General features: G+C 60.1%; 2 protein-coding genes across 2 annotated transcripts; both read left to right on the top strand.

Moving 5' to 3' along the window:
* Positions 1-755: 755 nt before the first annotated feature.
* On the top strand, positions 756-11,560 carry THOP1 (thimet oligopeptidase 1). The gene is made up of 13 exons (XM_054290973.1): positions 756-972; positions 1,302-1,505; positions 5,436-5,584; positions 6,434-6,541; positions 7,303-7,405; positions 7,485-7,645; positions 8,578-8,713; positions 8,797-9,163; positions 9,425-9,626; positions 9,712-9,898; positions 10,213-10,341; positions 10,557-10,693; positions 11,405-11,560. The coding sequence occupies exons 1-13, from the start codon at positions 957-959 to the stop codon at positions 11,558-11,560; spliced, it is 2,055 nt and encodes a 684-aa protein (XP_054146948.1). The 5' UTR covers positions 756-956.
* A 5,752-nt stretch (positions 11,561-17,312) lies between these two features.
* Positions 17,313-22,476, top strand: ADAMTSL5 (ADAMTS like 5). Its single transcript, XM_054291144.1, has 12 exons — positions 17,313-17,359; positions 18,431-18,482; positions 18,574-18,719; positions 18,999-19,059; positions 19,128-19,236; positions 19,323-19,450; positions 19,535-19,652; positions 20,029-20,112; positions 20,698-20,861; positions 20,955-21,207; positions 21,445-21,516; positions 22,163-22,476. The coding sequence occupies exons 1-12, from the start codon at positions 17,313-17,315 to the stop codon at positions 22,474-22,476; spliced, it is 1,548 nt and encodes a 515-aa protein (XP_054147119.1).
* The last annotated feature ends 658 nt before the right edge of the window (positions 22,477-23,134 follow it).

Genomic DNA, 23,134 nt, shown 5'->3' with positions numbered 1-23,134 from the left:
GCTGAGCCGGTCCCGTCCGCCCAGAGCCCCGGGAGCAGCACCGGGCCCGCCTGGCTCCCGTTCCCCGGCAGCCCCTGGACCCACCGGGCGGAGAGGGGAAGGCGCCGCTCCCCGGTGTCCCCAAAGCCCCGCGAGCACCGCCCGGACCCTGCCCCGGTGGAAACAACCGGGGATCCCCGGTTACCGGTGCGCTCACAGGGACCGGGACGGGCGATCCCCGAGCCTGGCACCGGCAACACCGGAGACACACAGGTCCCAACGGAGGGCACAGCCCGCTCCCGGTACGTCCCGTCCCGTCCGGTCCCGCCAGGCCAGGCCCCGGTGCACCCGGTACCCCCCCGGTGCCACTGCCCCCATGCGGAACAGAACGGCGGCAGCACGGCCCGGCACCAGCGGGTCTGGAGGCGGAGGGGTCCCGGCGGAGGGCCGGTCCCGGTGCCCCCGTCCCGCTCCCGGTGTCCCCCGGTCCCCCTGCGCTCACCGGACACTCGCCTGGGCCGGGCGCGCTCCCGCACTGCGCATGCGCCGCGCCCTCGGCGCGCCGGCTCCGCTGCGGCCCCGCCCCTCCCGATAGCACAAGAATGGGCGTGGCCCGCGGCGGAAGCCCCGCCCACAGCGGTACCATAGAGATGCTGCGTTGTCCCGGCAACGCGCGGGGGCGTTGCCATGGGAACGGGCGGGCGGGACCCGGGGATGCTCCGCGCCCGCCCCGCGCCCGCCCCGGGGCCGCTCCCGGCCGGCTCTGAGGGTCGCGGCGGGGATGAGCCGCCCCCGCTGCCCCGTCCCGGTGCGGTGCCGTGCGGGCGGGAGCGGCCCGGTCCTCCAGGCTCCCAGCATGCCCCGCTCTCCCGCCCGCCTCTCCGGTCGGGGCACATGCTCGGTGCGTGGGGCCGGCCCGGTTTCCTCCCGGCCTCGTCAGCAACGTGGGGCCTCCCGGTATCCCCGGCACAGCCGACATGGCCCCTCCGACAGGTACCGGCGGGATGGGGGGCGCGGGGACACCGGGGAGAGCGGGACACCGGGAGGAGCTTTGGGGCGGTGGGACCGGACCGGGGGCGGCGGGACCGGACCAGGGGTGGCAGGACCGGACCGGAGGCGGCCCCTCAGGCCGGCCGGGGTCTCCTGTGCCGCCAGGTCACCTCTGTCCCCGAGCAGGACAGCCTTGGCAGGGACACCGGGCCGGGCACGGGGTCGGGTTTCGGTGAAGCATTTCCCAGCCCCGGGAGGGCTCGGATCTCCCGGGACATGATCCCAGCGCGAATCCCCAACGCTGGGGCCCTCCCTGGAATTCTGCCCCGCAGGGAATGTCGTGGACAGCCAGGCCCCGCGTCCCCTGGCCAGCCAGCTGCGCTGGGACCTGACGGCCGAGCAGATCGAGGCCATGGCGGCCGAGCTGACCGAGAGCACCAAGCTCGTGTACGACCGCGTGGGAGCCCAGGAGCGCGGCGAGGTCTCCTACGAGAACACCCTCAAGGCTCTGGCCGACGTGGAGGTGGAATACACAGGTGGGGAGGCTGATCCTGCTGGCAGGGGTGGGGTGGGATGGATGCCGGGATGTGGCATTGACATTGTCTGGACAGACAGACAGACAGGATTCGCTCTGTCTCAGGTTTTTGCTGGAGTGCTGTTCTTGGGGCTCCTGCGGGGATGGCAGCAGGGAATGTTCTTGTTTTGCTCCGTGGAATTGCATCAGGACAGGGCGTGGTGGCTTTTGGGGAAGTGGGTGTAGGAAGGGATTGTCCCATTTCGAGCTTTAATGGAGACGGGGAATGCTGTTACCATCAGGAATCATGGAATTCTGGACCTGGAAGGGAGCATCGAGCCCTGCACAAAATTTCCCAGACCACCTGTGCTGGCAGAGCTTTTGTAGGCTCACAGGCACAGAATTCCTGTAGATTTTAGGAGAATTGTGGTGGAAATCCAGCAGGTGGATGTGCTGGGCAGCAGGAAAGGGACCAAAGGGAGCAGGAGCTGCTGCCATCAGGAATCATGGAATTCCTCAAGCTGGAACTGAGCATGGAGCCCTGCACAAAATTCCCCAAACCTCCTGTGCTGGCAGAGCAGAGCTTTTGTAGGCTCACAGGCACAGAATTCCCGTGGATTTTAGGAAGATTTTTGTGGGGATCCAGCAGATGGACATGCTGGGCAGCAGGAAAGGGACCAAAGGCAGCAGGAGCCATCAGGAATGATGGAATTCCTCAAGCTAAAAGGGAGAAGCACAGAGATCAAAACAATTCTTATTTGCTGCTCCTGTGTTTTGGAACACGTGGGATGTGTTAAATTATTTACCTGAAAGAATTTGATTAGATTCTAGTGTGTTTTGTTTTCTTCACCGATCTCTACAAGCTGTGTCCTGACAGGAGACAATCACAAAATTTTGTTGAGTGCTTGTACAGCTTCAGTTTAGAGGAGTGTACTATAGTATAAAAATATAATATAATATAATATAATATAATATAATATAATAATTAATTCGCCTTCTGATATCACAGAGTCAGGGGTGTTGCCTAATTTTACAGTAATGGGAGGCTCTGAGCTTGCCCAGAGCAGCTCTGGCTGCCCCCTGGAAGGGTCCAAGGCCAGGTTGGAGCCACCTGTGGGAGATGTCCCTGCCCACAGCAGGGCTGAGCTCTGAGGTCACTTCTACCCCCTCCCACGATTATTAAGATTTTTGGATTTTATTTTTTTTTTTTTTTTTTTTAGCTCTGTGCTGTCACCTGCTTCTCTCTCCCTGTGGCTGCCAGCAGAATGTTGGTTTTATTCCCAGTTAATGTTTATACAGCAAGGAACCAGCACAAAGAACAGATTTGGAACAACAAATGAACCCAAGGGCAGCCCTTTGGCAGCAGGAGCAGCTGCTTTGCCAAGGCTGTCCTGGCTTTCATGTGTCACCAGTGGGAACAAAAGCAGAAAAGATCCAAGGAACTCTCACCTCCTTCCTCAGTTTTCCCTGGGGCAGTGGGCAAATGTCTCTCCATGGGCCTTTTTCCTGCTGGGATATTTTTGGGAATAAATCCTGCTGTGATTTTTTTGGGAGAGTAAATCCTGTTGGGATTTTTTGGAGAATAAATCCTGCTGGGATTTTTTTTTTGGATAATAAATCCCACTCTGATTTTTGGGAGAGTCAACCCCACTGGGATTTTTTTTTGGGAGAGTAAATCCTTCTGGGATTCTTTGAGAGAATAAATCCTGCTGGGATTTTTGGGTAGAATAAATCCCACTGCGATTTTTTTGAGAGAATAAATCCTGTTGAGATTTTTTTGGGAGAGTAAATCCTACTGTGATATTTTGGGAAAATCAGTCCTAGTGTGATTTTTTGGGAGAATAAATCCTGTTGGGATTATTTTTGGGAGAATAAATCCTGCTGGGATATTTTGGAGAATCAATCCTGCTGGGATATTTTTTGTGAGAGTAAATCCTGCTGAGATTTTTTTTGGAGAATAAATCCCAATCTGATTTTTGGGAGAGTCAACCCCACTGGGATTTTTTTGGGGAGAGTAAATCCCACTGGGATTTTTTGGGAGAATAAATTCTGCTGGGATTTTTGGGAGAGTAAATCCTGCTGGGATTTTTTTTGAGAATAAATCCTGCTGGGATTTTTTGGGAGAGTAAATTCTGCTGGGATTTTTTGGGAGAATAAATCCCACTGGGATTTTTTGGGAGAGTCAATGCTGCCATTATTTTTTGGGAGAGTCAGTTCTGCTGGGATTTTTTGGGAGAATAAATCCTGCTGGGATTTTTTGGGAAAATAAATCCTGCTGGGATTCTTTGGGACAGTCAGTCCTGCTGGGAATTTTTAGGAGAATAAATCCCACTGGGATTTTTTGGGACAGTCAGTCCTGCTGGGATATTTTGGGAGAGTCAATCCTGCTGGGAATTTTTAGGAGAATAAATCCTGCTGGGATTTTTTTGTGCAGCTTTGGTGGTTTATTTGCAGCAGGGTGACAGTTCAGGTGGCCCCTCCTCGTGACACCTGGGCTGCTCAAGCTGCCCCACCTGTCTGGGGCAGGGAGCAGCCTCATCTTCCTCCTCTCCCCGTTCTTTTTTCCTGAAATAATAGGGAAAAAAATAATTCCTCTTGCTCAGCAGGAGGAGTGTTCAGCTCAGCAGGGCTGTCAGCACTTCCCTGGCTGAGCTGCCTGTTCAGCTTCTCCTGGAGAGAGGATCCAGGTGTCTGGAGAGCACCTGGAGTGCTGCTCTTGGAGCTCCTGCAGGGATGGCAGCAGGGAATGTTCTCCCTGCTTTCCTCCCCTGTGGAATTGCATCGGCACAGGACACACCTGGGGCGTGGTGGCTTTTGGGGAAGTGTCTGTAGGAAGGGATTGTCCCACTTTGAGAGTTAAAGGAGACAGGGAATGCTGTTACCGTGAGGAATCATGGAATTCTTCAAGCTGGAAGGGAGCATTGAGCCCTGCACAGAACTCCCCAAACCTCCTGTGCAAAGCTGTTGGGGGCTCACAGGCACAGAATTCCTGTGGATTTTAGGAGGATTTTGGTGGGGATCCAGTGTGTGGATGTGCTGGGCAGCAGGGAAGGGACCAAAGGCAGCAGGAGCTGTTAGCATCAGGAATCATGGAATTCCTCAAGCTGGAAGGGAGCATCAAGTCCTGCACAGAGCTCCCCAAATCTCTTGTGCTGGCAAAGCTTTTGAGGGCTCACAGGCACAGAATTCCCGTGGATTTTAGGAGGATTTTGGTGGGAATCCAGCACATGGACATGCTGGGCATCAGGGAAAGGACCGAAGGGAGCAGGAGCTGCTGCCATCAGGAATCTTTGAATTCCTTGAGCTGGAAGCATCAAACCCTGCACAGAACTCCCCAAACCTCCTGTGCAAAGCTGTTGGGGGCTCACAGGCACAGAATTCCCGTGGATTTTAAGAGGATTGTGGTGGGAATCCAGCAGATGGACAGCAGGGGAAGGACCAAAGGGAACAGGAGCTGCTGCCATCAGGAGTGATGGAATTCTGGAGCTGGAAGGGAGCATGGAGCCCTGCACAGAACTCCCCAAACCTCCTGTGCTGGCAAAGCTTTTGTAGGCTCACAAACACAGAATTCCTGTGGATTTTGGGGGGATTGTGGTGGGAATTCAGTGGGTGGGTGTGCTGGGCAGCAGGGAAGGGACCAAAGGGAGCAGGAGCTGTTACCATCAGGAGTGATGGAATTCTGGAGCTGGAAGGGAGCATCGAGCCCTGCACAAAACTCCCTGTGATGTCAGAGCTGTTGGGGGCTCACAGGCACAGAATTCCAGTGGATTTTAGGAGGATTGTGGTGGGAATCCAACGGGTGGATGTGCTGGGCAGGTGAAAGGTGGATGTGCATCCCATCTCTCCCTTTGTGCGTGTGTGAGGGGAGGGAAAGGCTCTGGGGCTGCCAGCCTGGCTGTGGGTGTTCACTGGGACATGAAGCCACCATCCCTGTCCCTTTTTGTCCCCCCAGTCCGTAGGAACATGCTGGACTTCCCCCAGCACGTGTCCCCATGCAAGGCCATCCGCGCCGCCAGCACCGAGGCCGACAAGAAGCTCTCGGAGTTTGACGTGGAGATGAGCATGAGGCAGGACGTGTACCAGAGGATTGTGTGGCTCCAGGTGTGTCCCCTGCCTGGCTGGAACCCCCTGGAATTCCAGCAAATCCTTTTCCTTCATCCGACTGTGATTTTTTGGGAGAATCAGTCCTGGTGTGATTTTTTGGGAGAGTAAATCCTGTTGGGATTTTTTGGAGAATAAATCCTGCTGGGATTTTTTTTGGATAATAAATCCCACTCTGATGTTTGGGAGAGTCAACCCCACTGGGATTTTTTTAGGAGAGTAAATCCCACTGGGATTCTTTGAGAGAATAAATCCTGCTGGGATTTTTTGGGAGAATAAATCTTGCTGGGATTTTTGGAGAATAAATCCCACTGGGATTTTTTGGGAGAGTCAATGCTGCCGTTATTTTTTGGGAGAGTCAGTTCTGCTGTGATTTTTTGGGAGAATAAATCCCGCTGGGATTTTTTAGGAAACTAAATCCTGCTGGAATTTTTTGTGCAGTTTTGGTGCAGGAGGGAAGGATGCAGGGGTGGGGAGGGAGCGCGGTGGGGTCACGGCAGAGTGGCACAGCTGGAGTGAGGGATTTTTTGGGAGAGTCAATTTGGGATGGGGAATTTGGGATTGAGGGCTCTGCCCCCTCACTCAGAGCCTTGATCACCCCTTTGTTGGTAAATCCAACCCCCCTCAGTGGTGATGTCCCCCAAAATGCTGACGTGGCACAAAGGTGATGTGTTTAAAGCAATCTGGGAGGAATCCTTTCCCCGAGGTGACACAGGAACCTCTGCACCAAACCAGAGCCTTCCCTGGGGCTTTTCCATCTGCTGCTGGGTCTGTGGTATTCCCAGAATTCCCACTGGGAAGCAGCTTCCTGCAGCTCCCTGAGGAGAGGAGATTTGTTTTGTTTTCCAGGAGAAAGCAGAGAGTGCTTCCCTGAAGCCTGAGGCAAAGAGGTACCTGGAGAGGCTGATCAAGCTGGGGAAGAGGAACGGGCTCCACCTCCCCGAGGAGACACAGGAGGTGAGAGCACAGAATCCTGGAATGGTTTGGGCTAAAGGCACCTTAAAGCCCATCTTCCACTGTCCCAGGTTGCTCCAAGCTGGCCTTGGACACTTCAGGGTAGGGGCAGCCACAGCTGCTCTGGGAAATCTGTGCCAGGGCCTCCGCACCCTCACAGGAAGGAATTTTTTTCCTAAAATCCCATTTAATCCTATTTCCTGCCAGTCTGAATGCATTTCCCCTTGCTGTGGCAGGGCTCGGGGCAGGGTGTGAGGCTCAGGTTTGGGTTTTGCTCCCAATTCTGGTGATTTTGGGTGATGTCTCCAGCTCCCCCTTTTTCCTTTCCGTTTAAAGGGTGATTTTAACAAAGTGGGAGTTGAGGAATTCCTGGGGAGGTGAAATTGGGGAATTAGCACCAAATCCCCACATGCCAAGGGCTGGAGTTGGGCTGAGCTGCTCAGGGGCCTCCCTCTCTTACCATGCACCAGCAGAGGAGCTCAGAACTGGGTTAAAACCAGAAAAAAATGGGAAATAAGGAGGGAGGAGGTTGTTTCTGCAGCACCTGCAACTCCTGAGGCAGCAGGGAACAGGCAGGACCTGCTGAGGTGGCTGAGCCCTGCCAGGTGTGACCCCAGGAGCCTTTCTGGGCTGCTGGCTCACCACCATTAATTGTGCACCATCATTAATTGGGCTGGCTCAGAGCTGGGCAGCTCAGCAGGGTGGGAACAGCCTGAGTGCCCCCCCAGCTCTGACTTCTCTCCGATTTTTTTTGCATTTTGAAGAAAATCAAAGCTATCAAGAAGAAGCTGAGCGTGCTGTGCATCGACTTCAACAAGAACCTCAACGAGGACACCACCTTCCTGCCCTTCTCCAGGGAGGAACTGGGTATGGAGGGCTCACACTGGATGGTCCCAGGGCATTCCTGCAGAATCCAGAGCTCAGCTCCTCCCTGCTCTTTTCCCAGGGGGGCTCCCTGAGGATTTCCTGAACTCCCTGGAGAAGACAGAGGATGGGAAGCTGAAGGTCACCCTCAAGTACCCGCACTACTTCCCCCTGCTGAAGAAGTGCTACGTGCCTGAGACCAGGAGGAAGGTGGAGGAGATGTTCAACTCCAGGTGCAAAGAGGTCGGTGGACTGATCAGGGCACCCAGGGAGAGATTTGTGCTCCTTTCCACACTGCTTCCCTTGTCCCCTGTGTGATATTTTATGAACAATCTCTTCACCAGGATTTTTCATAAAATATGATAATTATTCTCCTGGATAGCTTCAGCTTCTCTCTGTTTTGCTGGTTTAGAATGTGATTTAGAGAATTGTTTATTAAGCACGTAAATTGTTTTAATTTAATGGCCAATCACAGCCAACTGTGTCAGACTCTCTGAGTCTGTCATGGGTTTTTATGATCATTTTTTTTCTAATTTTCTGATATATTTTTTCTCTTTCTTTAGTATAGTTTTGGTATATGATTTTAGAGTATAATACAATGAGATATAATATGATATAATACAATGTGATATAATTATGTTATGTATATTATATTATATTATATTATATTATATTATATTATATTATATCATATCATATTATATCATATCATATCATATCATATTATATCATATCATGTATATTATATTACATATATAATATATATTTTATATAATATCTATTAGAATATATATTCTTTATATTATATAATATATTACAATATATATTGATATAATTATAGAAATAATATGTATTTATATAAATATATAATATATTATATGTTATATAATATAATGCAATATAACATAACATAATATAATTAATACAATACATTGCAATATAATACAATATAGTACAATATAATACAATACAATGCAATATAATACAATATAATATAATATATTGCAATACAATATAATACAATATAATATAATATATTGCAATACAATATAGTACAATATAATTTATTTAATAACAAATCAGCCTTCTGAGAACTTGCAATCAAATTCTCATCTCTCACCTTCTCCTGGCACCCACAACACCACCACACGTGTACTTCACTCTCTGCCTTGCAGGAGAACTGCCTGATCCTGAAGGAGCTGGTGGACCTGAGGGCTCAGAAGGCCAATCTGCTGGGCTTCAGCACCCACGCTGACTTTGTGCTGGAGATGAACATGGCCAAGAGCAGCCAGACGGTGGCCACGTTCCTGGGTACGTCCTGGGGCCTGCCCAGCACATCCTGGGCTGGGTGTGCTGCTCTGATCCCTGATCCCAACCCTGCCTGCCTTCCCCAGATGAGCTGGCCCAGAAGCTGAAGCCCCTGGGGGAGAAGGAGCGGGCTGTGATCCTGGACCTGAAGAAGAAGGAGTGCGAGAAGCGCGGGCTGGACTTCGACAACCGCATCAACGCCTGGGACATGCGCTACTACATGAACCAGGTGGAGGAGACCAAGTACAGCGTGGACCAGAACCTGCTCAAGGAGTATTTCCCCATGCAGGTGGTCACCACGGGCCTCCTGGCCATCTACCAGGAGCTGCTGGGTCTCACTTTCCACCTGGAGGAGAAGGCTCAGGTGTGGCACGAGGACGTGCAGCTCTACACCGTGAGGGACGCGTCCTCCGGCGAGACCATCGGCAAGTTCTACCTGGACCTGTACCCACGGTGAGACCTGGGGAGAGGGGAAATGTGGGAGCAGGAGGAGCAGAGCCTGAGGAGGAGAAGGAGGAGGAGGAGAAGGAGGAGGAGGAGAAGGAGGAGGAGGAGATTCCTGCTCCCAGCTGTGTGGAGTGGAGGGAGCGCCGTGTGCTGGGGCAGGGATGTCACCAAGGGCCGTCACTTGGGGCGGCTCTAAGGACCACAATGGGTGATGCCATGGCTCTGTGTGGCTTTTGGAAGGATCCTGAGCCTCCTGTCTCTCCCCAGGGAAGGGAAGTACGGCCATGCTGCCTGCTTTGGCCTCCAGCCCGGCTGCCTCCTGCCAGACTCCAGCCGCCAGATCTCAGTGGCCGCCATGGTGGCCAATTTCACCAAGCCCACACCAGACGCCCCTTCCCTGCTGCAGCACGACGAGGTGGAGACCTATTTCCACGAATTTGGGCACGTCATGCACCAGCTGTGCTCTCAGGTGAGGCCTCCCTGCGCTGGCACAGCTTGGGGCTTTTCCCCCATCCCGTTTTTTTGTGGAATTGCGAGCTGGCCGTGTCCCCCAGGCGGAGTTTGCCATGTTCAGCGGGACACACGTGGAGAGGGACTTCGTGGAGGCCCCGTCGCAGATGTTGGAGAACTGGGTGTGGGAGAAGGAGCCTCTGCTGCGCATGTCCAGGCACTACAAGACAGGGAGCCCCATCCCGGATGAGCTGCTGGAGAAACTCATTAAATCCCGGCAGGCAAACACAGGTGGGAGGGATTGGATGTCCTCTGGGTGTGGGGACAGGAAGGGGACACTCAGTGACCTGGCTGGGGACAAAAAAGGCTTTTCCTTGCTCGCCGTGGTGCTGGGGGTTCTGAGGGGATGGGGAGAAGGAACCCCTTTGTCCCTTTCACATGGTACATCACCCTTTCTCTTCCCAGGCATGTGGGAAGAGAGAGGGTGATGTGGCACGTGAAAGGGACAAAGAGGTGTCACCCAGCCTGCCCAGCTGCCACCTGCCTCAGTGTCAGCATCCCAGCCTCAGTTTCCCCCTTCCTCCTCTTCCTCCTTTTGGCAACAGGGCTCTTCAACCTGCGCCAGATCGTCCTGGCCAAGGTAGACCAGGCACTGCACACCCAGACCAAGGCTGACCCCGTGGAGGTGTTTGCCCAGCTCTGTGAGGAGGTGCTGGGTGTCCCTGCCACCCCAGGTACGCCGTGCCACCCTCCTGTCCCTCTCGCCCTGTGACAGCTCAGCGAGTTCCTCCCGTGTGTGTGGGGACAGTTCCTGCTGGCTCTGGGAAAAGCAGGGCTGGAAAGTTCCTCCCTTTGTCCCCTGGGTTGTGTGAGCAGCTGGGACAGCACTGGAGGGGTTTTTTCCCATGGGGAGGAGTGGAGTCCCTTTTGACCCCTTTTGTCCCCTCAGGTACAAACATGCCAGCCACCTTTGGCCACCTGGCTGGGGGCTATGATGCTCAGTACTACGGCTACCTCTGGAGCGAGGTGTACTCCATGGACATGTTCCACACCCGCTTCAAGCAGGAGGGAATCATGAACTGCAAGGTAGGGATGGCAGCGTTCAAAACACAGAATCACCAGAATGATTCTGTGCAGGTGCTTTTATTGAGGAGCTCTGGGTGTCAGGGGTACAAACCCAAATCTGACATGTTCCTCCCGAATTTTGGGATGAACATCTTTTTATATTTTTATATAATTTTCATGTTAATTATTAAACTTATATTGTATACATAGATTTCAGCCAAGCATGGGCTCCTCATGGCCCCCCTTAAAATTCTAACATAGTTTCTCAAGATTCTTCTTATGATTATACAGTAATTATATTTAATTACTAAACAATCATCACATCTAACAATTATATATATATTTACATATATATACATATATATTTACATATATATACATATATATGTGTATATACATATATATTTACATATATATACATGCATATATATACATACATATATACACACATACATATTAACTATTATTAGTAATATTATTATTATATATTTATATATCATTGATGTTATAATTATTATTAATATTATTATATATTGATATATTAACATATATATATATATATATAATATACTGCTTATGCAGGTGCAATGATCTGGCAAAACTCTGACATTTTCAGAGTCCATCTTTAACATTTCTCCAGGGCCCCACTATCAGGGGCAGGGTTCTGTGTGCATGCCCAGGGTGGGTGTGCCAGCCCTGCCCATATGTGTGTGTGTTTGTGTGTGCCCACAGGTGGGCATGGATTACAGGAAGTGCATCCTCCATCCCGGTGGCTCCGTGGATGCTTCAGACATGCTGAGGAGGTTCCTGGGCAGGGAGCCCAAGCAGGACGCCTTCCTGGCCAGCAAGGGACTGAAGGTGGAGAGCAACTCGGTGCCTTCAGCCTGAGAGGTGCTGCAGGGCCCTGGCAAGGGGGAAAATCTCCTGCCCACGCACCTGCCCTCGCCTGGTTCCTGTTACCAAACACCCCCTGCCTGGAGCTGCCCCTCTGAGCCCCTCCTGAGGCTCTGTGGTGACACTAAGGTGACCTGCCCTTGTCACCCCAGGGTTTTGTGGGTCACCCCCATCAATTGGCTGAACTTTGAACCTGATTTTCTGCACAAGGGTGAGTTTTGGCTTCGTGTGGAGCCGGGGAGGAGGGGGAGAGGAGTTCCCAAACTTGAATCTTTGTTTTTAAATCCCTTCTCTTTTAAGAAGCCTCGTTGTTGTTGTTGTTGCCACCTTGGCTTGGTTTGTGACACAGCTGTCACCAGGGCAGGGACAGCCCTGCTCTCCCCATCTTTGGGCACCTCTTGGCTGTGCAGTAAAGATGGGGAGATCCCAGAGCTCCAAACCCACAGGGAATGAACTGGAACATCCTGCCCTGAACCCCTCAGGGACCTTCCTGCCTGGCAGGGGGACAGAGGTGCCCGGTGCAGGTGTTCCAGAACAGGGGCTTTGGGGACCTCTGTGGCCTCTGTGTCCCATCTCAGGGTCATGCCAGGGGCTCAGGCTGTGGCAGCTGAGGGTGTTGCTGTTGCTGTCAGCTCCTGGGACAGGGCAGGGTTGTGTTTATGACTGAAAACACGGAGCTGACAGCTTCAAACAACACAAATGCCGGGATAAAAATATCCAAAATATCCCCTGGGCTCCCTGCCAGGCCTTGAGCTGCCGGCCACGGGGAGGGGCAGCAGCCAGCCCGGGCTGTGCCACCTGCCCCAGGCTGTCCCCAGGGTGCCCCAAGCCAGCCTGGGCTGTCCCCAGTGTGCCCCAGGACCCTGCGTGGCACAGGGTGTTGTGGCACAAGGTTCCTGCCCCTGTCTGGGGTGGCTTCCTTGGGGGCTGAGGAGCTTCAGGGTGACCTGGGATTTGTGTCCCACCCCTCCCAGCCTCGGGTGCATTGTGTGAGGCCATCTGAGGGCTGTGGGATCCATCCCTGCCACTCTGCCATGGTCTGGGGACACGAGTGACAGCTGAGTGCCCCAGCTCACTGCCACCATCCACCACTGCAGGCTGTCCCCTGTCCTTTGTCACCAGCGCTGGGACAAGGCTCCCCCCAGTGCAGACAAAGTCGTTGCTGTCACCTCTGTCCCCCAGGCCCCGCTGGTGACACAGGAAGGTCGGTGACACCCTGGTGACACCCCCTGGGCGGGTCTGGAGGCGGCTCCTTGGTGCTTGCTGGGGCCACCTCGAGCATCTTGTCCTTGTCCCCTCCCCTCCGTGTTTTCTGGGTGTTTTTAGTGTCCTGTTTTACTGAGCTTTCAGCGTTTCCTCCGACTCTTCTCTCCAGAGAGAGGGAGAAGTGAAGCTAAACAGGGAAACCACGCACTTTCCTCCCTCTGTCCCCTCTCCAGTGTCCCCACTGCCCCGTGGGGGTGACCTGGCACCTCTCCAGTCCCACACCAGGACATGGAGCTGCACCTCCCCATCCCCATCCCAGGCTGGCAGGGAAGAGAGAGCTCCTTTTTATTTTGGTGGTTTGGATTTTGGGGGTTGTTTTATTCCTGTTAACAGTTTTAAAGGGCAGACTGGTGTGGGGGTGTGTGTGTGTGTGAGGGGGTGTGTGTGTGTGTGTGAGGGGGTGTGTGTGTGTGTGTGTGTGTGTGTGTATGTGTGCGCTGTCCGTACTGCTCACGTCCCATCCCCTGCTTGTTTCCATGACTGGATTTCTGGATTTTAGACGGTTCCCAGCACTAATAAAGGTTTTCCTCCGCGGATGTTGGGGCTCAGCTCCTTTGGGGAGGGGTCACAGGGACACAGCACCGCAGCATCCAGCAGAGGGGCTCCTGTCCCACGAAGATGGGCACGGAGTGGCAGGCGCGGGGCGGCAGCGTGTGGGGTGTGAAACCCTGGGGAGGGACTGGCGGTGACTCCCCCGTGTCCCTCAGTGTCCCTCAGTGTCCTCTAATGTCCCCTTGTGTCCTTCAGTGTCCCTTAATGTCCCTCAGTGTCCCTCCATGTCCCTCAATGTCCCTCAGTGTCCTCCGTGTCTCTCAGTGTCCCTCAGTGTCCTCCATGTCCCCCCGTGCCCCCCGTGTCCCTCAGTGTCCCCCGTGTCCCTCAGTGTCCCTTCCTTGTCTCTCAGTGTTCCCCTTGTTCCTCAGTGTCCCTCAGTGTCCGTCGTGCCCCCCCGTGTCCCTCAATGTCCCTGAGTGTCCCCCGTGTCCCTCAGTGTCCTTCAGTGTCCTCTGTGTCCCTCAGTGTCCCTCAGTATCCTACCATGTCCCCCGTGTCCCTCTGTGTCCTCCCGTGTCCCTCTGTGCCCCCTTGACCCTCAGTGTCCCTCAGTGTCCTGCCGTGTCCCTGTGTGTCCCCCCATGTCCCTCAGTGTCCCCCGTGTCCCCGGTGTCCCCAGCCCCGCACCTGTGTGAGGAAGGGGTGCTGCAGCAGCCGTGCGGGGCCGGGCCGTGCCGCGGGCTCCCGCTGCAGCATGAGGGCGATGAGGGCGCGGGCAGGGCCGGAGAGCCCCGGGGGCGGCGGGTACCGAGCGCTGCGGATGCGCCGGAACAGCTCCGGCCGGTGGCGGGCCTGGAACGGGGCGTGCCCGGTCAGCGCCGTGTACCTGCGGGAGAGCGGCGGGCCTGTGCTCCCTCCGGCGTCCCTGCCTTCCTCCATCACCCCTCTTGCTCCTTTCAGTGTCCCTGGCCTGCCTCCATCACCCCTCTTCCTCCCTCCGGTGTCCCTGGCCTGCTTCCATCACCCCTCTTCGTCCTTTCTGTCCTCCCTTCAGCCTCTCCATCCTCCTTCCAGCTCTGCTGTCCTCCCTCCATCTCCCCCTATGCCACCCTCCCTCCATGTCCCCTTATCCAGTCCTCCCTCCATCTCCCCTTGCCCTCTCCATTTCTCCCATCCTCCCTCCATCACCCCTCATCCTCCCTCTGTCCATCTCCCCTTACCCAATCCTCCCATCTCCCCTCATCCCATCCTCCCTCCCTCCATCTGTCTCCCCTTATCCCACCCTCCCTCCATCTCCCCTCATCCATCTCCATCTCTCCCTTACCCTCTCTCCATCTCCCCTCTCCCTCCCTCCATCTCCCCATCCCCTCTCACACGGCACACCCCAGTGCCCAGACATCCGCGGGCTCCGCGTGTCCCCTGCGCTCCAGCACCTCCGGGGCCAGGAACGCGGGTGTCCCACAGAGCGCCCTGAGGAGGGGACAGCAGAGGTGACTCCAGGGGACACGGAAAACCCCCCCTGCATCCCCCCAGCCCCGCGGGTGTCCCACAGAGCGCCCTGAGTGGGGACAGCAGCGGTGACCCCAGGGGACACGGACAAGGTGAAACCCCCTCCCTGCATCCCCCCAGCCCCTCTCACCCCCAGCGCCGCCCGGGCGGTGCCGCCCGCTGAGCCAGCCCCAGGTCCCCGATCTTCACCCGCATCCTCTCCGTCACCAAGAAGTTACCTGTGCAGGGAGTGACGGGAATTGTGTCACCCTCGGGCCACCCTGGGGACACCCCCGGGTCCCCCCCAGCCCCACGCACTCGGTTTGAGGTCCCGGTGCACGAGGCCGTGGCCGTGCAGGTAGCGCAGGGCCGAGAGCAGCTGCCGCAGGTAATAGCGAACCTCGGGCTCCGTCAGGCGGCCCCGCGCCCGCAGGATGGCGGCGAGGGACTGCGGACAGAGCGACAGAGCTGGGACAGAGCGACAGCGGCTGGGGACACTGAGGAGGGACTGGGGACAGTGAGGAGGGACTGGGGACAGAGTGACAGCACTGGGGAAACTGAGGAGGGACTGGGGACAGAGCGACTGCTGGGACAGAGCGGCAGCGGCTGGGGACACTGAGGAGGGACTGAGGACAATGGAGGGGAACTGGGGATGAAGTGACAGGGACTGGGACAGAGGGACAGGGACTGAGGAGAGACTGGGGACAGAGCAACAGTGGCTGGGGACACTGAGAAGGGATTGGGGACAGAGGGACAGTGGCTGGGACAGTGACGAGGGATGGGGACAATGAAATGGGACGAGGACGGAGTGACAGGGATAGGGGGTGGAGTGACAGGGACAGAGCGAGGGAGGCCTGGGGACAAGAGCAAGGCACCAGGCTGGGCCCTGCTGAAGCCCCGGCCTGAGGGGGCTCAGTTTTGGGGTTCAGGGACTCAATTTTAAGGTGTTTAGGCTCAGTTTGGGGGTGTAGGGACTCGGTTTTGAGGTGCAGAATTTCAGGGGTGTTCAAGGGCTCGGTTTCAGTGTTCAAGGGCTCGGGTTTAGGGTGTTTAGGCTCGGTTTCGGGGTTCAGGGGCTCAGTTTCGGGGTTCAGGAGCCCGGTTTCGGGGCGCAGGTCTCACCCCCCGGCTGCACAGCTCCAGCAGCAGGTAGAGGTGCCCACCGTCGGCGAAGTGCCCGTGCAGGCGCACGATGTGCGGGTGGCGCAGGCGACACTGCAGCTCCCGCTCCCTCTCCACCTGCACCGACAGCAGCCCGGCAGCCCCGGGGGGACCCTCAGGAACCCTCGGGGACCCCCGGCACTGACCCCGCGGGGAGGGGAACCCACCCAGACACCCGGGGAGGGGCACGGGAGGGGCTGTGCGGAGACCCGCGAGCAGTGTCCCCTCTCAGTGGGCATTGTCCCCCCTCCCCGGGCACTGTCCCCTCTCCCCGGGCACTGTCCCCTCTCCCCGGGGAGTGTCCCCCCGCACTCACCCTGTCCCCCACGCCCGCGGCAGCCAGCCGTGCTCTCGGGATCACCTTCGCCGCGTAGCGCCGGCCACTTGTCACCTCTGTCACCTGGTAGCAGCGGCCGAAGGTGCCCTGCGAGTGACCCTGTGGGCTTGGGGGGCCCACCCAGGTGTGGGGCTCGCAGCCCCAGGGACCGGAGCTGCTGGGGGTCAGCCCCGTGCCTCAGTTTCCCCTTCCCCCCCTTGGATCGGGACCCTCGGGGGGTGCCGGTGTGTGACCCCCCCCATGGTGCCCAGTGGGGAGGGGGCGCTGGGGGCAGTTCAGAGGGGGCAGTTCAGGGGATTTACCTCTCCCAGGAGCCGTCCCCGCTTGTAGAGCGTCCCGCTGCCTTCATCCCGGAGGAGCCAGCCCGGAGGGGGCTCAGCCCCTGCGCTCCCCGGATCCATCCTGCCCGCTCTGCTCGGCACCGGGGACACCCCGAGGGACACCGGACACTGTAACCCCTTCAGCTCCGGCTGCGGGTGTCCCTGGCGCCCAGGGGTGCTGTGTGCCCCCCCCCGCACCCAACACTCACCGCTCTGTCCCCCCGAGCCCCCTCAGAAGACCCCGGTCACAAAGCGGAGACCCCCGCGGGGGTCCCGGCCCTCGGGGCTGGGCAGCACCGGAGGGTCCCGGATCATGATCCGACCGTGCAGGGAGGTCCTGGCGCCTCCTCCGCTGGTGCTGGGGGGGTCCCGGGGGCGCTGATGTTGTTTTACAGCCCTCGGGACGCCACCACCCCCCCCCCCAACCGCCGGAGCTCCGGGCCCCCAAGGGTTAACGGGCGGCCGGGGAGGGCTGGGCGCACCTTTGGGGCTGGATATTAATAACGCGGCGGGGAGGGACGGCAGGCGAACGGGGAGGGTGTGTGTGGGGGGGGGAGCCTCGCCCGGCCCCCCCGGAGCTGCGCAGGCGATGCCCGCTGGCCCCGGGTCCCCCCCGCTCCGCGCCGCCCGCACGCCGAGTCGGGACGGAGCCGCCGCGACGCGGCAGACGAGGGGCGGCATGGCCGGGAGGGGCCGTGGGGGCGGCTCGGACCCCCACGCTGCCGGGTAAGCTCCTGGTTTGTGCTTTAACCCTCGCGGACCCCCCTTGTCCCGAGACTCCGCGCCTTCCCGCAGATCCTGCGGGGAAACTGAGGCACGCGGTGCCAGCGGGGTTTGGGCATCACCCAGCGGGCATCGCCCGAGCCTCGGCGGGGTCCGGACGATACAAACACCCCCCTGGAGAGGCGGCAGCGCGACCCCCGGCCCTTCCCCTGTCCTGCTGGGGGCACCCACAGCCGGGGGCTGCCCGCGACGGGACGGAACCGCCCAACCGGGGATTCCCCGACACGGGGATGGGACCCCCGCACCCCCCGCACCCTCCCGGCGCCTCCCTCAGCCCCGGGCTGGGCGCTGTGGGGGGCTGCAGGATCGGGCACTGTGGGGGCCTCCCGCTGCCCCCCACCCCGCTCGCCCCACGGCGGGGCCGGATCCGGATCGGGGAGCGACGCGGGAGCCCCGGCGAGCAGGTCTGGTCCTGCCCCGGCAGGCAGCGATCCCGGCCCGGCGCCCGCCGCGGGGCCCTGGGGGCAGCGGGGCCGTCGCCCGTGCCGGGGTTGCGTGGGCACGTGGGGGGGACACCCCGTGTCACCCACCCTGTGTCACCCATCCTCTGTCACCCACCCTGTGTCACCCAACCCGTGTCACCCATCCTGTGTCACCCACCCTGTGTGACCCACCCTGTGTCACCCACCCCGTCTCACCCACCCTGTGTCACCCACTCTGTGTCACCACCCCCGTCACCACCCCGTGTCACCCCTCACCCCGTGTCACCCACCCCTTGCCACCCACCCTGTGTTGCTCACCCTGTGTCACCCACCCCATGTCACCACCCGGTGTCACCCACCCCGTGCCACCACCCAGCATCACCCACTGCATGTCCCCCACCCGCCTGTCCCCGCTGGTGGCACCAGACCCCACATCCCCTCCCTGGGGCCTGGCCTTGCCCCCCTCACCCCCATCCTCTCTCTGTGGTCCCGGGGGTGTCTCGGTGGTGTCCCCACCTCGGTGGCCGTGCTGGGCAGGGGGACAGCCTGGTGTCACCCCCTGTCCCCGGGCTCAGGGCTCTCTGCCCCGCAGGTGCTGGCGGCTGCTGCTGCTGGCCTGGCTCAGCCTGGTGGGCACGGCGCAGGTGAGGGGGCTGGGGGGCACCTGAGGGGGTCTATGGCACCCCCGGGCTCCTTCATCCCACCCCAGCGCTCACCATCACCTTCCTCACTCAGGACCCAGCCCTGGGGACACCAGCGAGGGTCCCCGAGCCCCCAGCCCCTGCTCGGCCCCAGGGGACCTGGGGGTCCTGGGGACCCTGGAGCTCCTGCTCCAGCTCCTGTGGGGACGGGGTCGCCCTGCGCAGCCGGCGGTGCCTGCGGTGAGTGGGGGACGGGGCAGCACAGACCCCCCCAGCTCCCAAACCCCCCCAGGTGTCCCCAAACCCCACGGCACGGCCTTGCCACCACCTCGGCCTGGTGCCACCAGGGTGCCACCATCCCTGTGGTGGCTCGGTGGCATCGTGGCCCTGGAGCTGGGGGTTCCCTGTGTGGGACCAGGGTGTCGCCAACCCTGTGGTGGCTGGGTGGCATTGTAGCCTTGGAACTGGGGGTTCCCTGTGTGGGACACGGAGGGGACACTGCTGTCCCTGTGCCCGCAGGAGCAGCGAGGAGCAGCCGTGCCCGGGGGAGCCGCGGCAGTACCGGCTCTGCCAGCTCCAGGTGAGTGCTGCGGCGCCCACGGGGCTGTCCCCGGTGCCCGTGGCCGCTCTATCCCGGTGCTCCCGCAGGGCTGCCCCGCCAGTTCCGTGCCCTTCCGTGCCATGCAGTGCTCGCTCTACGACAACCGGCCCGTGCTGGGCACCTCCGCCCGCTACCGCTGGGTGCCCTTCCACGGAGGTGAGTCCCGCCGTGCTGACGGCACCACCGGGGGATCCCGGCCGTCCCCGGCATCACCCCAACCCCTTCCCACCCTGCTCCGGCAGCCCCAAACCTCTGCGACCTCAACTGCCTGGCCGAGGGACACAATTTCTACTACAGCTTCGGCCGGGTGCTGGACGGGACGCGCTGCAGCCCCGGCTCCCCGGACCTGTGCGTCGGCGGGCGCTGCCTGGTGGGTGTGAACGGGACTGGGGACCCTCCTCGGGACCCCCCAGGCCCGACCCCCGCGCTGAGGGGAGGTCTGCGCTCCCCACAGAGCGTGGGCTGTGACGGGATCCTGGGCTCGGGCCCCGACGCCTGCGGGCACTGCGGCAGCGGCCACGGCTCGTGTGTGCTGGTGCACCGGCTGTTCCAGGGCTCCGACCCCTCCTCCGGTGAATGAACCATTGCCCCGGCCCCCTCCATGGGTGAATGCTTTGGCTCTTGGCTCCCCTGTCCTCCTGTCCCCACCCGTGTCCCCAAGGCGTGGCCTGGGTGCCCCATTGTCCCCCATCCCGAGGGTCTCTGGTGCCTTCACGGGGGGGTTAATTCATTGCAGAGGGGTCACTCCTGGCCTGTGGGGGGTCTGTGATGTCCCCAGGGGTGTCCAGAGTCCCTGTCCCCACGTGTCCCTGATGTCCCAGCACGTGGGGCCCAGCTGGGTCAATGCCCCAGCCCCGGGTCCCCTCTGTGCCCGTCCCCTCCCTCTCTGTCCCCCCGTGGTGCCCCCAGGGCTCTGCCCTGACTCTGCCCCCCCTCCATCCCCCCCAGGATATTTGGGGTATGTGAACGTCACCAAGATCCCGGCAGGGGCCACCAACATCAAGGTGACGGACAAGAGCCGCAATTACCTGGGTAGGACCCGAACTGCCCCCATCCCAGTGCCCTCCAGTGCCTCCCAGTTGGCCCAGGCTGGTGCCAGCTGTGTGTGCGGGCAGGGCAGGGCAGGGCAGGGCAGGGGTGGCCGTGTCACGCCGCGCTGCCCCATGTTTGTCCCTTGTTTGTCCCTTGTCGTGCCGCGCCGCTCCCTCCCTCGGATGCTGTTTTGAGCATCGCGGGGTCACTGAACTCCCAAGCGCTCGGGGCAATTTTCCAGAGGCCGCGGCCGCGTTTTGGGAAGGGCTGCGCTGGAGCGGGGCCAGCGCGGGGCTGCAGCACCGGGACAGGGACCTCCGTCCCCACTCCCGTCCCCTTTCCCCGTTCCCATGCAGCCGGAGCCCCTTCCCCCCTCCCGGCCGGGCTTTGTGGGGGCTCGGGGCTGGCTCTGCACACCCGGCTCGGGCTGCGGCTCGGGCTCGGAGCCAAGATCCGACAGGAACGCGGATTCCCGGAGCCCCGAGCGCGGCTCCCGGCCCACGGGAGAGGCCTCGGGAGGGGAGCGGGCCGGGGGTCCCGGGGGCCGTGCGGGGCTCGGTTGAGCGGAGCCGCTCGGTCTCGCAGCGCTGATGGCGAGCGACGGCCGCTACGTCCTCAACGGCGACTGGGCCATCGCATGGCCGGGGCCCTACGAGGCCGCCGGGACCCTCCTGACCTACAACCGGGCCCCCGACGGCACCGAGAGCCTGGAGGCGTCCGGACCCACCCTCGAGGACCTGCACGTGATGGTGAGGACAGACGGACACGGCGCTGGGGACAGCAGCCACCCCCCGTTCCCACCGCCCCTCCCAGCCCCGCTCGTGTCCCCCCATCCCCTCCAGGTGCTGCTGCAGGAGCCCAACCCCGGCATCGAGTACCAGTTCTGGCTGCCCCGCGGGCACCCGCAGCTCGGCCGCGGGGACACGAGCGCCCTGCGGCAGCCGCAGCCCCGCGGGGCCGGCAGCCCCCCGCCCCCGGAGCCCCCGGTGCCCCCGGAGCCCCCGCAGCCCCCGCAGCCCCCGCGGCCCCGGGGCTTGGCCACGGAGCCACCGCCGAGGAGCGCCCCGGGCCGCAGCCAGGATGGGGATGCCGCAGGTACATCCTCGGGGGTCCCCACAGCACCCCCAGGCCCCTGCTGGAGCATCCTGGGCTGCCCTGGTGGGGGGATATCCTTAAAAGGACCCTAAAATCCCTCGCCAGGGCTCTCAGGAGCCCCGTGTGACCCTCTCTGGGGTGTGGACTCTCAATCTTCTCTCCCAAGGGTGTGTGAGGGGGATTTTGGTGGTCAGGAGTCCCCTCTGCCCCTAAATTGCTGCAGCTTTATCCCCGCAGGGCGCTGCGGGAGGTGCCGCCCGCCCAAGGGGCGCTCGCAGCGCATCCGGCACTTCTGCCAGAGCGACTTCGGTGAGAGCCGGGCCGGGAGGGGCTCGGGAGGGTCCCGGGGGCGGGACAGGGACAAGGACATCGCCAGGGACATCGCCAGGGACATTGCCAGGAGCGGGAAGGAGCTCGGGGTGATACTGAGGGCGGTGCTGGGGACGGGAATGTGCTCAGGGTGATGCCAGAGGCGATGCGGGGATGGAAAGGGGCTCAGAACGATGCCAGGGATGATGAGAGGAATGGGAGGGGGCTTGGGGTGATGCCAGAGACAATGCCAGGGATGGGAAGGAGCTTGGGGTGATGCCAGGAACAGGAAAGGTCTCCGGGTTATGCCAGGGACAGGGAGGCACTCAGGGTGATGCCAGAGGGTGGGAAAGGGCTCAGGGTGATGCCAGAAGGTGTGAAAGGGCTCAGGGTGATGCCAAGGCCAGGAAGGTGATCAGGGTGATGCCAGGGCCAGGAAAGGGCTCAGGGTGATGCCATGGGTGGGAAAGGTCTCAGGGTGACGCCAGGGGCAACAAAAGGCTCAGGGCGATGCCAGGGGCGGGAAAGCACTCAGGATGATGCCAGGGGCAGGAAAGGGCTCAGGGTGATGCCATGGGTGGGAAAGGTCTCAGGGCGATGCCAGGGGACAGGAAGGCGCTCAGGCTGCCCCATCCTCCCCCCGCAGTCTTCCACGGGCGGATCCTGGCTCGGCGCTTGGTGGGGCGGGAGACGCGCTACGAGGTGGCGGTGGAGGCTCGGTACCGGCAGCGCTTCCCGCTGGTGGCCCGGGAGTACCTGTGGGTGCCCAGCACCTGCGGCTGCCCCGCGCTGCTCGAAGGAGCCGAGTACGTGCTGATGGCGCGGCGCCACGTGAACCACGAGCACACCCTGAACCGCGTCCTGCTGCCCCCCGACGGCTACGCCCGGCCCTGGACGGCCCGCGAGGCGCGGCTGGTGCGGGAGGCGGCGCGGCACTGCCCGCACCCCCGGCCGCCCTGAGCCCGGCCCCGCGGGCACCGCCGGGCACACCGGGGGCTCCCACCGGGCACCGAGCCCTTCCCGTGCCCCCCTCCCCGCTATGGATCCCCCCACTCATCGCGCCGTGCTTGGGGTCCGCGTGGCGGCGGGGGGGTGGAGGGGGGTGGTAATTTATTGGGTTTTTTTGCAGGAAATAAATTGTTTATCCCCTCGGTCGCCGTGTGTCCCTTGCTGGCTGGAGATGGTCCAGGGGGGTCCTCCCTTTTCAGGGGGGGTTCTTTGTGGGCAGGGGGGCTCCTCTGTGTCCCTCTCTTTTCAGGGGGTCCCCTCTGTGTCCCCGTGGGCAAGGGGGGCTCCTCAGTGTCCCTCCACTTTGGGGGCTCCCCTCTGTGTCCCATGAGCAGCGGGGCCTCCTCCATGACCCTCTGTGTCCCCATGAGCAGGGGGGGGGCTCCTCTGTGACTTCAGGGGGTCCCTTCTGTGTCCCCATGAGTAGAGGGGGCTCCTCCGTGTCCCTCCACTTTGGGGGTCCTCTCTGTGTCCCCATGAGCAGGGGTCTCCTCCCTGCCCCTGCACTTTGGGGGTGTCCCTTCTATCACCCCATGAGCAGGGGGGCTCCTCCATGACTTCAGGGGGTCCCCTCCGTGTCCCTCCACTTTAGGGGTTCCCTTCTGTCACC

Source organism: Melozone crissalis, unplaced genomic scaffold, assembly GCF_028551555.1.
Source record: "Melozone crissalis strain CALT ecotype California unplaced genomic scaffold, PUWL_Pcris_2 ptg000088l_1, whole genome shotgun sequence".
NCBI classification, from domain to species: Eukaryota; Metazoa; Chordata; class Aves; order Passeriformes; family Passerellidae; genus Melozone; species Melozone crissalis.
This window is presented reverse-complemented; position numbering and strand designations above follow the sequence as displayed.

Bases quoted from the DNA above. Each gene is read 5' to 3' on its own strand.
- THOP1 (XM_054290973.1), top strand. The intron at 8,714-8,796 runs GTACGTCCTGGG...TGCCTTCCCCAG, and splicing joins GACGGTGGCCACGTTCCTGG to ATGAGCTGGCCCAGAAGCTG. The intron at 9,899-10,212 runs GTGGGAGGGATT...TTTTGGCAACAG, and splicing joins ATCCCGGCAGGCAAACACAG to GGCTCTTCAACCTGCGCCAG.
- ADAMTSL5 (XM_054291144.1), top strand. From the start codon at position 17,313: ATGGCCGGGAGGGGCCGTGGGGGCGGCTCGGACCCCCACGCTGCCGG. The intron at 19,451-19,534 runs GTGGGTGTGAAC...CGCTCCCCACAG, and splicing joins GCGTCGGCGGGCGCTGCCTG to AGCGTGGGCTGTGACGGGAT. The intron at 21,208-21,444 runs GTACATCCTCGG...TTATCCCCGCAG, and splicing joins CCAGGATGGGGATGCCGCAG to GGCGCTGCGGGAGGTGCCGC.